Source organism: Coptis chinensis, chromosome 6 (genome assembly GCF_015680905.1).
Source record: "Coptis chinensis isolate HL-2020 chromosome 6, ASM1568090v1, whole genome shotgun sequence".
Classification (NCBI taxonomy): domain Eukaryota; kingdom Viridiplantae; phylum Streptophyta; class Magnoliopsida; order Ranunculales; family Ranunculaceae; genus Coptis; species Coptis chinensis.
In genome coordinates, this window is record NC_141461.1 from 94,019,785 (window position 1) to 94,035,079 (window position 15,295).

A 15,295-nucleotide genomic window follows, 5' to 3' on the forward strand; every position below is an offset into this window, starting at 1 on the left:
CTTTTGACCTTACATAGTCGATTGAGATAACTCTATTTGAGAGCAATTGTCTAACGGTGTTATGTCTACGACGTATGTGTCGAAACTTCCCGTTATACATGCTACTCTGTGTTTTACCAATAGCAGATTGCCTGTCACAATGTATACACACTGCTGGCGCAGTTTTAACCCAGTTTAGAATATCCTCTAAGAAATTTTGAACCACATTACAATCTTTTCCGCTAACGTCTTTACCAATAAAGCAAAAATGAAATCCGTTTCAAAATTATTAGTGCATTTGTACTAAACAATAAGTATATCCAAAATTAATTCAACCAAATTAATTCAAGGAAAATAAAATGAAATATGTCTTAAGTTTGTAGGAAACTTATTACAAAAATATACTTATTGTTAAGTAAACAATAAAATCAAATTGATATAACAAATATATCATGAACAAACATTTAGTTCAACAAACAAACAAACATTTTAGTTCAACTAATGAACTTAATTTATCAATGATTAAATCCGAGCCTAATGATGATCACTATGTCCTTAAGACAAATTTTCTCCCTCACGGTGTTTGGAGGTTGATAGGAAACTGTCTCCCAAGATAGAACGGATTTTCTTTTATAAAAAGCTAGCACTTCAATTCTATAAAATCAGCGAACACAACATAGTATTTGACTAAGAACAGGGGGAGAAGAGAAATATCATAACTCTGTGTGATCTGGTGTGTCTTTCTCTCCAATTTCATCCACTATTTATAGGTGAGTGGTGCATCTTCAAAACAACACAGTGACTCTTGGGAAAAAGTAAGCAACTCTTTGAAAAGTCACATGTTTCGAAAGGACACACTATTTTGGCATAAAAGCACTGTTTCGAACCAGTGTCTATTTCGAAAGGTCACACCTTTTTGGCATGATGTACTGTTTCAAACCAGTGCACATTTCGTAAGGTCGCACCTTTTCAGCATAATGCACTGTTTCGAACCAGTGCCTATTTCGAAAGGTTTTGCTCACTTTACGTACTGTTTCAAGAGAAACCCATTTCATCTCAATGTGGGATAACTTGGGAGACAAATTACTCATTCATATCTTAATGAATTTGTTCAAATCCATTTTTCTAACAAGAAGCATGCACAATTTGTTCTCTCACCCCTTTGGGTATAACTAGAAGGCATTGGCGAAAGTCACCACCAAGAACAACTGTAATTCCACCGAAAGGCTTATTATTGCTGCAAGTATCCCGAAGCGTCCGATCAACTGCCTCAACATAAAACTTATTTTGCATTGGGACCTCATCCCAAATAAGAAGTTTAGCTTCCCTTAATAAGTGGGCATGCGGTGAATTCTTATTGAACCTACAAACCGAGGTATCAAGAATGTCTAGTGAGATGCAAAAGGTTGAGTGAGCAATCCGACCGCCAACCAATAGTGACAAAGCTATTCCAGATGAAGCCACCATAATAACAATATGTCCCTCAATCTGACATGTAGCAGCAATGGTGTTATAAACAAAAGTCTTTCCTGTCCCTGCTGCCCTATTCAAAAAGAAGAGTGTCCCTTGATTTCGATAAACAGAATCCAGGACTGCTTTATATGCCGAGTGTTGCTCAACATTTAAATGAACTTTGTTGCCATGTACTTTTTCAGTTTGTGGATCATATTGAAATTGTCGTTGGTCCCATATAATTCGGTTACCAACAACTGAGTTCCAATTGGTGGTTGATAGTGGCATAGGAGGAAAATTAATGAGCAATTTACCTAACTCTATGAGAATCTCATTTAAAAGAAATAAACCATAATCTTGGACCTCAACTTCGGTAGGTTCTGGAATGTTGAAGATGGTGCGAAGTTTGTGTGAGAGGTCATCGAGATACTCTCCCAAAAATCATGCCACGATGTTTGGGGATATAAAGGATTGCATTCTGCGAGAATAACACATAATAGTCGATGAAGATGATAGCCAGTTTACATGGTTAAGGCCTCTTGCAGACATTGCACCCATTCACTATCATCTTCAAGAAGTCCACGCACAATACATGCTTCTTTGAAAGTTAGATGTAAATCAGTACCAGTCTTTTTCAGATCATTAAAGGATTGTGGCCCTTTCATGACGGTTAGAAGCAAGCGTAAGTAAAACCTTTCACCAGAATTAGGACTCGTGAAATACATTCTACCAATATCAAACCCCTGTTCCCTGAATTTCCAAATTTGGTGTTGCTTTATCCAAACGTAGTGTTTTGGCACTTGTTGATATGTGAGCCCCCTTGCACGCGTATTTGAAGTGCAACAATAAAAAATCAGTAAGAGTTGACCGTTGCCTCTCTGCCCTTGCCCGTATATCATGCATGGACTCATTAGCATTATACACAACACGATGCATTCCAGGGAAATGAAAAGCTAATCTCACAACTGTTGGAATCTCCTTGTGCAAAGAAATTCCTAACAATCTCACAGCAGCTTCAGGTGGCCCAATATATCTCGCATCCAAATATTGCTTGATCTCATCCAATTCATTCAACACAATTGTTGTCCTGTCATTACCTTTAAATATGTACTTGTGAATGTATTTCACACAAGTAAGCCATGCACAAACTTTAACATTAATATGACAGTCAAACATCTTAGAAAGGTAAGGATTGTAAAGAACAACATTTCTATTATCAACTGTATGTTCTCTAACAAAATAAGATTTCCCATTGTCACGGCGACGGTAGAGAGCATATCCATTTGTATCCATAGTTGTACAATCTGTGAAAGCTCGAGGATAGTGATATTTACATTGACGATTAACCATGCAAGGAGAGTTTGGATTTTTAAGCCCATATGAGCCATGAACCATACATCTTAGTACCGAAATAATTCAGGCTCAGTGTCAGGATCAAGAAATTCTGCATATACAATGCGATCCACTTATGCAGGCACTCGGATCTTGTCTGAATGTCGAAGATATATAAGTGCATACATATGTGGCAGACCACGTTTCTCGAACTCAATGGTGTAAACATGAGCAACAACCACACCAAGGACACCACGCTTCTTGATTACTTCCATCAAAGCTCTTCGTTTCAATTCAAAAGCACGGGCAACCACCTCTGGGCGATCATAAGTAGTTTGGTTTGTAAACAATGCTTCAAGAATTTCCATCCACTGTGGGTTTGTAGTAATTGTGAGGAATATGTCTGGATGGTGGTTGTAACGTGTAATTGCCATGGAGTCTTGAAAATTTTCAAACATATGCCTAGGGCTGCCGATACAAGATGATGGTAGTACGACTCGCCTTCCAATCTGATTTGGATCGACAGCATCAGCTAACATATCAGTGATACCTTGATATAGTTCTACACAAAACTTGTCTTGTTGTTGCCTATAGTAGCGTATTTTGTTTTGCTCAGTTGATGCCCATCCGTCCACTACAAACTCCTAAAACAACTTTCTCCCTCACAAAATAGCTAAGTACTCTGTGGGGCGCTCAAACAGTAGGTAAGAATAAAAATTCATCTGTGTTAAGCGATCATTAGTGGTGGTAGTAGTTGAAGAGTCCCAACGCCACAATTCAGGTGTCCATCCAAGCTCCCCATGGAGAAACAATAGGACATAATGCAATGGTAAGTAAGTTGGATGACACTCACTAATTTGCATGAATTCTTGCCCTCCTTTAAGATAAATGACAATGTCTCTCATACTTGCTCGCTCACTGCCATCACCTGGTAAAATGACAACAACCTCATCTGCTGTTGGTAAGTTGTACCGACGATTGTCTCTTGAAGCAGTGTAATGTAAATAAGCAAGTACATTGAAGTCCTCACCATGCTTAGAAGAAGTCGATCTAAGAACATCATATGCGTGGCAATATGTATCAGAAAAGCGGTTATATTAGAGCATAGTAACTTGAATGATTTTTAAGACGTCCATGTTGAGCTTAGGATTACAAAGTTGACGGACAGCTAGTGCAGCACTGGGATCATAGATGTAAAGTTGAGAATAAGTAGCTTGATATCCCACGTCAGGAATTAAAGCTCATGTGCGATGTCGCAGTTCACCGTGAATAGTGAAAGGCCTTGGACCCGTCCTAGCAAATAAGTGTTCTTGTACTCCAAGACTTGTAAATGCAAAAGCTTGATTATATTGTCGCATATATCTTCGAAATGACTTTATCTTCCGATTATTCCCATCGTATAAAGCTTTAAGGGCAGGAGGCAGTGATTACAAAGGAGGACGCTTTATCTTTCCTTGTAAGCAACATCTCCCAAAAAGAGGATGTGACAGCAATGACTTTGATAATCGTTCATCCATCCAATGAAGTGCCTTACAAAATGGACATTGAAAGTCCATTTTTTTCCCCAAGTAGTGTCTTTCTTGTTCAACTGGGTGGTTAGGATTAAGAGTCGTGTGCACATCCCCATTGTAGTTGAGTGCATCTTCATCGTCATCTTCACTTATGGCATCAGCACGTTCAGAGAACGGTTGTGCAGTATGCTGGAATGATTGTGGTCTATGCAAGAATGAAGTATTAAAAGGATTTAGACTGAGGTGTAAACAATTTGTTATTATTGCAAACATTTTTGTGAAGAAATTACCTTGAATTTTGGTTAGCTGATATTGACTCAAAACCCAGACTTGGTAAATGTGGTATTGCATCAGTGAAGCTTGATGTAGACGAAATGAGGTTACACGCATTGCAAGGGAGCTTATATGGGTAAGAAAATATTGAAAGTTTGGTACTGAAAAGTAGAAAATATGAAGAGAAAGTTGTAAAGAGCTATGTGGTGCTATACCTTGCATTTTGGTAAGACGACGTTGATGCGAATGACTCATTTTTGAAAGTTGGAATTGCATTATTTGGTAACGCAACACCAGAGCTAAGAATACATGTGCTATAGAAAGATAATAAGGATGAGATGTGAATTAGATTGTAAGTAAGGAAAACCAATAAAGTGACATACGAGACTCACCTATTGCTTACAGGTGCTGAATCAACATGAGTACATTCTTCAGGTAGTGTAAATAACCTAATAGGATTAAGAACATAGAGAGATGTTCGAAGAGATTATGTAGAATTGAGTCGTTTAGTTGATGTGGTATGAGGTGTGATTGTACTATGCTGAGGTGGAAGCCCGACAGTTTAAGGTGGAGTTCCTAGAATTGGAGAGTGGATATCCACCACAAAACTAGACAATCGATGGGCCATTGCTTGATGCCCATTCTGCTTATTCAATTTTTCATTTTCCCTTCGAGCACGTTGTGCAATAATTCTATTTGTTAGGCGAACATCTTTGATAGGAGAAGGGGATGGTTGTACCTGATTGGGCAAATTGTAGTCAATTGGGCAAATTGAGATAAGTTGGTGTAATTGGATAAGAGCATAGAGGATACGAAATAGGAATTGAAATTGAAATAGAGATAACATAAACCAAATTTCCAAAGGTAAAATCTATATAACTACTATATGCAAAGAAACGAAGATAAAGAATATAAGGTATATGAAATAAAGATAAAATATATGGCAATATTTGTATCAATGAATTCCCATATGTAAAGAAAGACCCGAAGATAAGGTATACAAGTGACATAACAAATAGGTAAAGGATAAGAAAATAGAAAAAGAGGATAATTGGGTAGATAACGAGAGGGAAACATTGTAGGAGTATTAGTACCTGAAAACTATGAGGTTGGTGAAGGGTAAGTCTATCTTGTGGAGGGACAGAGACACGTTTTTTCTTGTTAAGAGGATCAAGAGAATGGTCCAGTGGGCGCTTTCTGTTTTGTAGGTTTGGTCGGTCTGGCCGCTATATAAAGAACAAAGAAAAAGTTAGAGAAGGAGAAAATATAAAAGCAAACTTGATGTGCAATGTCAACAGTAAGTATAATAAATTATATAAGACCACAATTCAATTACCTAAAAGCCATGAGGTGGTTGAAGGTTGAGTCTATCTTGGAGAGGGATAAAGGTGTTTTTCGGCCTATTCGAATGATCAAGAGAAGGGTCCATTGGGCGTTTTCCCTTGTCTAGGGTTGGTCAGTTTGGATGCTATATACATAACCCAAAATAAATAGAGAAGCAAACATATAAATCATGAGACCAGTAAGAAATAAGTACCATGTGGATTAACAAACCAACGTAATAGAAACAGCAAGAATACATGGAAGCCAGGAGGTGGTTGAAGGTTCAACCTATCTGTTGCAGGAATCGAATATTTAATTTTTTTTGTTTGAAGGATCCTTAAATGGGTCCATTGGCCATTTTCCCTTGTCCACCATCAAGTTCAATCCTTCATAGAAATTGTACACTCAAAATTTAAAACGGAGAAAAGAGAAGGAATGGTAATTAGCTATAAGAAGCTATAAGAAACATTGATTTTTGATAGTGCAATCCTTAGAAGATGCAGTAAGATGCCACATAAAGAATACATGTCCAGCAAGGATACATGTCTACGTAACATAGCTATAATTACATTATGTGAAAGCTAGAATGAGGATGATTTTTCATATAATGCATGAGTATAAAAAAAATTAAATAATAAATGTATGTCGTTGTGATTTTTTGTTATTAATTTGGTTATATATGATTGAAACTACAAATACATTGAATAATAAATGTACGTCATTGTGATTTTCTGTTATTCTTTTTGTTATTTACTATAGAAACTACAAATACACGTTGCCTAAAGCCCTCAACATAGAACATTCGCCCTCAACATAAAACGTTCTTATGTTATTTACTATAGAAACTACAAATACACGTTGCCTCAATATAGAACATTTTATATTAATGAAAATGCACAACTGTAATATAAGGAATAAGACATTATATTAAAGAGAAAAAGGGTCCATCGGTAGAGAGAAAGGAGAAAGGGGGTCGTTGCCGATTATGAAAAGGGAAGTTATAGGAGCATGACTGTTTCCACTCTCGATTGATAATCCTAACCTTGAAAAACCAGAGAACCAACTATACTTTTTAGAACAACTAACTTCTACTTTGGGACAATATAGTGGGCAGTAGCTCCATAGTTTATGCCTAACCAATTTTTTAAAAAAAAAGTACAAGCTATTTTAGATTCTTTGGTTATAAACTCCCACATTTACTATCGTCTTTGTCTTCTTGAAATGGGGACTTATAAAAACCAAAGCAAATAAACCATGCAACTACCCAGTGAACACAGAGGGAACTATTTTGTCGCCTTTTAATAAAGAATACCTTGTGTTCACTGCACAAAGCAGTATACGACAAAAGCAAATAAACCATGCAACTGCTGTGTTCACTGCACAAAGCAGTATTCGCCAAAAGTAAATAAACCATGCAACTGCCAAAAGTGTTACTTTTCATCCGCCAAAATGATGAACCCAACCAACTTTAAAAAAAAATGGCAACAACCCCATTTGCTCAAACACTTTGCAAGTCCATTCCACCCTAAAACAATCGAAACCCTACTCTCCTACTCAAACTACATAACTCCAAATCTTTTCCCATTAATAAAAACCAAACGAAGTTTAACAAATGCATGTATTAAAGTACTCCAAGTTTAAAAAATACCAAAAAATCCAAAGGAACTAACACTTTACATTATGCTGTTGTATTTAGATACAATCAACTTGTAAATGTCTAGCTAAAAAATAATATATAGTAGCCAAATTTTTGTTTGACCTTGTAGTGCTGATGTGTAGTGCTGAATATCCTTGTAGTCTTTGCTTTCAATCTCAGTCAAGGCGCACACGCATTCTTTGCTTGGACTGGAAGAGAACCAGTTACACCTGCCATTCGAAGAGACATCACAACAATCAAACACTTGAACCACCAAATCAAACCAAACAGTGCATTAACCGACGCCAACTAAATTTTAATTCTTACCTTTCCAAAACCAATTTAAATGGGTTAAATGAAGAGTAAAGTAAACATCAATTCAAAAGGTAGATGGATTAGGAATAGAAATTTGGAGTGTTCCACAAAAAAAAAACAGAATTGGAGTGATGAGGGCGGTAGGGATGAGAGTGATAGTTGGTTTGTTTGGAGAAAAGAAAAAGGGGAAGGCGTTGGTTTATTTGGAGAAAATCGCGATACTATATGCCGGTCTGCGTTAACTAAAGAAACATACCACCAAATACTCTTAGATTCCACCATGTCATAAACAGGGTGAAATTCTGAGAAGGTGTTTGGACTGTCAGATCGGGCCCAACCCTTCCCTAATTTGTTATATAGATAATCAGTAAGAACACTTATTGGAGTATGAACAATCATTGTTCATACATATTTGGAGTATGAACAATCACTATATATTCATACTTCAACATGAGCTATGATCAGTAAGAACACCTATTAGAGTATGTTCATATATATTTGGGGTATGAACAATTATTGTTTATATATCTCAACATAATGTATGATGTGTGTTAACTTATTTGGAGTATGAACAAACATTGTTTATACATGAGGAGGTGTTCATACCGAACACAACATAAATGGTAAAATCATAAGTTATTAATTTCAAATCTGGGTTATTTGTTTTTAAGAGTTGTTTTCACCCGAAAATTGGATTTGTGAGTGCTTTCGAAAAAAATGGTGTGCTTGAGAGTGAATTTGGCCCGGAATTGGTCCTCTGGACCAATTTCTTGTATTAACAAAAATATATAATATTTATGGAATGACTAGTTTGGACTTTGGAGGGATGTGCTCCCACGATGCCACAAGCTTGTTAGAAGTATAGAAACAAAGTTTTTTTTTTGTTAAGAACGAGATTGTCATTTTGAAAAATCAGTTCATTGCGGAATTTCTGACCTTGCCAAAAGAGGATAAATAATTATGTGAAATTGATCAGACATAAACAACAAATGAAACTTACTGAATCAGACAATTAGTGCGCTAGAATTTCAAAGCAAAATGATTTTTGGTATGGTGATCTTCAAGGCGCCGAGCATCGTCTTAGACCAAAACTAATAGAATTTAAACTCTCTATTCCGGTTTCGACTAATTAAGATAATTTCTCAAACACCAAATTTAATGGACTAATTTGCCATATTCACTACATTTTTTGTAAAACCTAATACTATGTGATGGCATAATGTATATAGTTTTAAAGTTTTAACCCAATAAAAGTTTTGTCATGGTAAAAGAAAATAAAGAGGGGCTTGTAAACGAGTACTTTGGCTATTCAAAAAATATTTAGCATGTTATCTACCACTTGTTTATCAGGTGCAGTGTAGTCAAGGCGCAAAGAGGCGCATGGAGTGGAGAGGCGTACTTTAGTGCCTCACCTTGACCAAGGCGCGGGAGGTAACATAAGGCGCATGCCTTTTGTGCCTTTTTGTGTATTTTGTTGAGACACGAGGCGCATGTAAAGGCTTGATTTGGTGTGAATCTTTACAGGCCTTGATTGGATAGGGGAATGTGAATTGTATATGATTTGACTGAGTTCAGTTAGATGCGAATTGTCTATGTATGAAGTTCTTCTGCTCAACTGAATCAAGTCAGATGTAGTTCCTCTTCTCTTTATATAGGCAAGATATCCGCGCTTCCTCCTCTCCCGCGTCAGGTCAAGTTCAGGACTTGAGGTCATTTAATGAGCCATGATGGCAAGTTGTGGTGGAGTAATGGAGCACGCATATGGAGCTCCGGTCTTAATGGTGACAGCTGTGGCATCCGTTACTATCCATTGGTGCATGAGCAAGTATGGACCATCTGGAGGTCGCTGTAGTAATCGAACTAGTGGGACTATCTCTATGAAGAGACCGTGCTTTCAGTGCGAGTTGCTACAAGGTGATCTGGATGCACGTGGTGCCATGAAGTGACCTGGAGGAGTGCTTGGTGGAGATCGGCTGGTGGCCTGACCTTTGCTGGACACGTGTATAATACTCATAGGATGGGGTATTAGTCCCTCAAAGCGCATAAGGCGCGCGCCTTATCAACTTTTACAGTTTTTTCATTTTTTTTTACAATGTTTGCTATACGTGACACATTTATACTCGATCCAATTGTTGTATAGTACAAGAAATTGTACAAATTTAGTAAGTTTCATTTTGGAGTACACTCTAAGCTTAATTTTGATTAGTTTTGTTAAGTTATATGGATTGAGAGAAGACACAAAGATGGATTAAATGAAGTTTTACGAGATTCTAAAATTTGAATCACGTGTTCTTTTCATGAAGAACTCATTTGGCTCAATTTGATTGGTTTATTATTTTAATTTATTGAAGTTGAGCTATATTGTATTAAGAGATACAAGTTTTATTTTGCTATTTACTTATTGTTTAAGATTTTTCTTTTAAATGAATACAATGGTTTAATGTTTACAATCACATAAAATTAATTTTAAAGTTTGGCTAAGCAAATCAGTGATAATTCATATCATATTTAATATTTATTTTATTTTTTATTCGATATATCTATTTTTTTTATTACTACGTGCCTCACTTTAATCAAGTGCGTGCCACGCCTCGCGCCTTGTGCCTAAGGCACAAAAAGAGTGTTATGCCTTAGGTGCGCTTTAACGCCTTGACTACACTGATCAGTACCACTCAATATCCCTGACTCCCTGCCATGAGCCTAGGATGGCGCCACCTTAACTTTACAACAAAATAGACATCATACCAAAAGTATACCAAACTGGTTTAAACATCATAGGCAACAATTGCATTATGTAGGACAAACTGACTATTCGTCTCTAGTTGTTGCTTTCTTTCTTCTCAAGTTTCATTTCAGAAGACAATTTTTTTTTCTTAATAATAGTTTCAGAAGACAATGATTAGACAGTGTATTAGTGTTTTGTTAGTTGTTGCATCAACTGTAAACAAGTATTTATATGATTATTTATGAATATATTTATTTATAGGGTTATATTTATGTACCAACTCATTAAAACATTTAATCTGATACACCTTAATGAATTTTGACTAATTGAGTACAGACTACAAAGTGGTGTTTCTATGAATACGTACGTTTATAATGTTGACCTTTTTCATTGTAAGTTTGCAATAACCACACACACACACACACATATATATGGGGAGGGATAGAGGCACATTCTTATGCGCACATTATAGCCACATTGTAAATTAATTCAAGCAAAATTATAGACTTAAAAGTTGAATTAAGGGTTGATTTTTTGTAGATATATGATCTCCCTACCATGGAGAACATGCTCACAAAAATTTAGCTCATTCAAAGAAGTCTAACATTAGAACATTTCAATAAGCCCGGTTCCTAAAAGGACTTTAAATAAGGACATTAAATAAGTACCAAATTTAAAACAACCCACAACTTTACCTACAAAATGATTTAAAACCTAATCTTTTGTGTATATGATCTACTAACCATAAATAATATTTCTACAAAAATTCAACTCGTTCGATATCCTCTAGTTTAGATAAAAATTGTTGTCAACTTTTGAAAAAAAATCTAACGGTCTAGAAATGTCTAGTTTTTGCAATCATCTTTTGCCAATGTTAAAAATTGTCAAACAAGTTGAATTTTTGTAGAGATATTATTTGTGGTTAGCAGATCATATCTATAAAAAAAAATTAGGTTTTAAATCATTTTGTAGGTAAGTTGTGAGTTATTTTAGATCTGGTACTTAGTTTGGTACTTCTTTAAGGTCCTTTTAGGAGGTGATTATATATATATATATATATATATATATATATATATATATATATATATATATATATATATATATATATATAAGTGCAACATTATTTAAGTATATGAGTGTATACATATTGATCAACTAAATGTAAAATCAATGTAATTTGAAATCCAATACAAAAGTGCAAAACATTATCAAACTAGTAATGCTTTGAATGTACACATACGTTAAAGTTGTAATTACTAAAAATATAGTTCATACAAAGTAAAATCATGGTGAGTATGGAATCTCTCTGATTATAATATATTAATTAAGCAAATGTAAATCGTATCTGCAAATGTAAATTGTATCTGCAAAATGGCATATTTAAGCAAGCATAGTGCCAAATGTTGTTTGAGGATGATGCCATTTTGACAACATATATCAGTGCTAGGGCTGGCAATGGGTCGGGTAAAAATCAATATCTAATCCGGTTCGAACCAATAAAAATGGCTTTGGGATAGATAGTTAGCATTTTGGACCGGTTATGGGTTTTGAAAATCATAACCGGTGTTGTATTAGATTGGTTCTAGATTAAGTATGTATCGTTATGGGCCCAATCCGGTTGAATTTTGAACATTCTTCTTCCTATTACATTTTAAAATTCCAAAACAAAATATTATTTTATTTACCAAAAGAGAAACTAATGACAATCATAGATAAAGTTCAAGTTGTAAGCTCTTGTAATGGTTTACGATTAAGTAATGAAATTTTTATATTCTTTAATTAATGTGTTATGACTTTTTGATTTATGTACCTTGTTTATATTTAGCAAAAATAATAATAATTAATATTTATTTAACAGATCCAATTACAAAAGACTCGGTCCACCCGGTCTAAATTGAGGTTATTGGTTTGGAACGGATCGGATCCAGAATCTTTAAAAAAAAAATTCAATTCGGTTTTGGTTCTCTAACTCAAATATCCAATTAGATCTAGTTTGGTTTTGGTTCTGGTTTTGCATTGTTGAAAAACGGAACATTTTTGAATTTTCATATATACAGACCAATCCAACCCATTGCCAGAGCTCTAATTAGTGCATAAGAAATTGGAACTTCAAATAACTTAAGAATTGGATTAGAATGTCGTTGTTACAAGCTAGGCAAAAATTGCACAACAACCACAAGTGCCCTGTATTAAAGTCCGTTCGTTGGCCATTTTTTTGTTAGTTTGGGTCCATGCTAATTGATGAGAATATAATCAAATAAAAATTTCTCCACAAAAATAATCTAAATGTGTTCTTTTTACTATTTTCTCACTTCCACTATGTAAAGTATTTCTTATTCAATTAAATGATACAAAGCATCTCTCCAAACGAACTTCCCATTAAGTACTCTATTAAATAATAATAATATCACCATTCTCATCATTTATATCCATGAAGACATCTAGGGATTTTTTTTTTTTCAATGATAAGAAGACATCTAGGGATGCAATATATATTCATGATCCCGTCAATTCCGAAAAAACGAGAGAAAGAAAATAAATGGAAAATGATGAAAGGCATACACTCTTACAATCATGAAAAGATCTGTTGTTTTTTTTTGGTTCATTGTAGGTCGATTGAGAGCATATGTTTCCCGTGGTGCTAAAAAGTATAGTAGTTCTACAAGAAAAATCAAAGTAATTAAATAACTCTCGTGTTTGTTTTAATATATACTATTACGTAATTGGTTTCATGCTTATAAGTTTCATGCCATTGACACAGAGCTCAATAACAAACTACTTTCTTTTCATCGCTAGTCAATGCCTTTTTTTTCAATAACAATTTATCCAAACAAAGAATAACAATTTTTTTTGATTTGCCCTCATTGTTTATACTTGTTGATTCCAAACTCCAAAGATAGATAGATGGGAAATTTCTTTTTCTAATTTTGATTTGCCCTCATTTGTTTTGTTTTATTTTTTACTTGTTGAGTTTCTCTCTATAAATTGATGATAAAATAAAATCAGAGATTGTTGAGAGTTTCAACAGTAAACCTCTTGAAAGGTCAAAAAGACAAAAATAAAATAATTACGTTGACACCTTTGAAAAGAAAAAGACAAAAATAAAATAATTGTCGATGTTGATGCTTATCAACCCACTAATTCTCCAATCCAGTGACAACTATACTGCCAAGATGATACTAAAATTCATTGCTTCAAAACATAGAATAAAAAAAAATTGGTTACATACTTACATATCAACACTAAACAAGATCCTTTAATTTGTTGATTTAATTAAATAAAGCTCACACACTCTTAAATATACGTGCGGAGTAACTTGAAATCTTGAATCAATCAAGTGGATTACTTAAATTATGTGACGTCGTCGAAGCATGTGAGTTGTTATGTCATATACACAGGGCCGGTTCTATTCTATAGCAAAATAAGCAGCCGTTTAGGGCCCGTAGTCCAAAGGGCCCAATATATCCTAGCTCACCTACAGTCATAAGTCTATTATTGTTTTATTGGGGATTGTTAAAAAAAAACTCACTATTTGTTTTTCATTTATTTTAATCCGTTAGATAAACGGTTTTATATTGGAAAATTGGAAATTATAAAATTGCATTAAACCTCTTCGTTTCCCTAGCGTTTTCGCCTTCTCCAATAAATAAACAGGCACGCCTCCGTAACTAATTAAACTTCTTCAACACCCTATGACAATTTATCAAATTGAAGCCAACACTTCAATATTATTTCTATCATTTTTTTTTTACCTTATTTGGTTTTTCTATATTGTTTAATTTTTGAACTCTCTCTCTCTCTCTCTCTCTCTCTCTCTCTCTCTCTCTCTCTCTCTTGTAATTCTTTGTTAAATAAATCTATTTAAATTTCAAGTTTGTGACATTGTTGTTTGGTCATGATTTGCTACGATGTTATAGGTGTAGGACATTTTTTTATTCTTCCACTATTCCTCATGTATTTATGGTGTTTTGTCTTAGATCTCTATGTATGTGAGGATCTCTCTCACAACACTCCTATATATTTTTCTACTTCACTTTGTATTTCTGTTTTTTTTATCAATAAAATTCAATTAAAAAAAAAGTTTGTGGAGAGACATTCAAGAAATAATAAAGAAAATGTTAGGATCAATTTTGACAATAATTGTTATCTTCTAAATTTTTTGTTATATATAAAAAAAAAAAATGTTTGTGGGGGAGACTATTCAAGAAAGAAAAAAGAAAATGTTAGGATCAATTTTTACAATAATTGTTATCTTCTAAATTTTTTGTTATAAAAAAAATGTTTGTAAGAGAGACTATTCAAGAAAGAAAAAAGAAAATGTTAGGATCAATTTTTATAATAATTGTTATCTTCTAAATTTTTTGTTAAATAAACTAAACGTTTGCATTCATATGAAATAACGTAAACAAATCATATCGATATATAAGATATAACAATTTTATTAGAACTTTGCTTAGGGCCCCCAATTGCCTTAAGCCTCCCCTAAGCATGCAATAAGACTATCTTAATTCACAATCCAACTGTTGAGATATGTGTTCTGTTAGTATGTTGGGTTAGTCCCACATAGGTTAGAAAAGAAGTGTTCCTCTCCTTTTATATGGAGAGAGTTCTTTGTATTATTCATTCAAGTTAATAACATATCAAGTATTTAGATTTTTACATGGTATAATAGTTTTAGGGTTCAAACCTAGGGTTGTACGTTTTCAGGTCACCGGTGACTTGATTTTGGCAACCGGTGACCGGTAGGTG

The 15,295-nt window shown here is 34.4% G+C and overlaps 2 protein-coding genes and 1 pseudogene across 2 annotated transcripts; 1 reads left to right on the plus strand and 2 right to left on the minus strand.

Annotated features, from left to right (window-relative positions):
• Window positions 1-1,104: 1,104 nt before the first annotated feature.
• Window positions 1,105-1,719, minus strand: LOC147495581 (uncharacterized). Its single transcript, XM_086568421.1, has one exon. It carries the CDS (start codon window positions 1,717-1,719, stop codon window positions 1,105-1,107), a length of 615 nt encoding a protein of 204 aa, XP_086424547.1.
• Window positions 1,720-2,166: 447 nt separating this feature from the next.
• On the minus strand, window positions 2,167-2,724 carry LOC147495582 (uncharacterized). Its single transcript, XM_086568422.1, has one exon. It carries the CDS (start codon window positions 2,722-2,724, stop codon window positions 2,167-2,169), a length of 558 nt encoding a protein of 185 aa, XP_086424548.1.
• A 4,404-nt stretch (window positions 2,725-7,128) lies between these two features.
• Window positions 7,129-7,217, plus strand: LOC147495583 (U5 spliceosomal RNA; annotated as a pseudogene).
• The last annotated feature ends 8,078 nt before the right edge of the window (window positions 7,218-15,295 follow it).

Bases quoted from the DNA above. Each gene is read 5' to 3' on its own strand.
- LOC147495582 (XM_086568422.1), bottom strand. From the start codon at position 2,724: ATGGATACAAATGGATATGCTCTCTACCGTCGCCGTGACAATGGGAAA.
- LOC147495581 (XM_086568421.1), bottom strand. From the start codon at position 1,719: ATGCCACTATCAACCACCAATTGGAACTCAGTTGTTGGTAACCGAATT.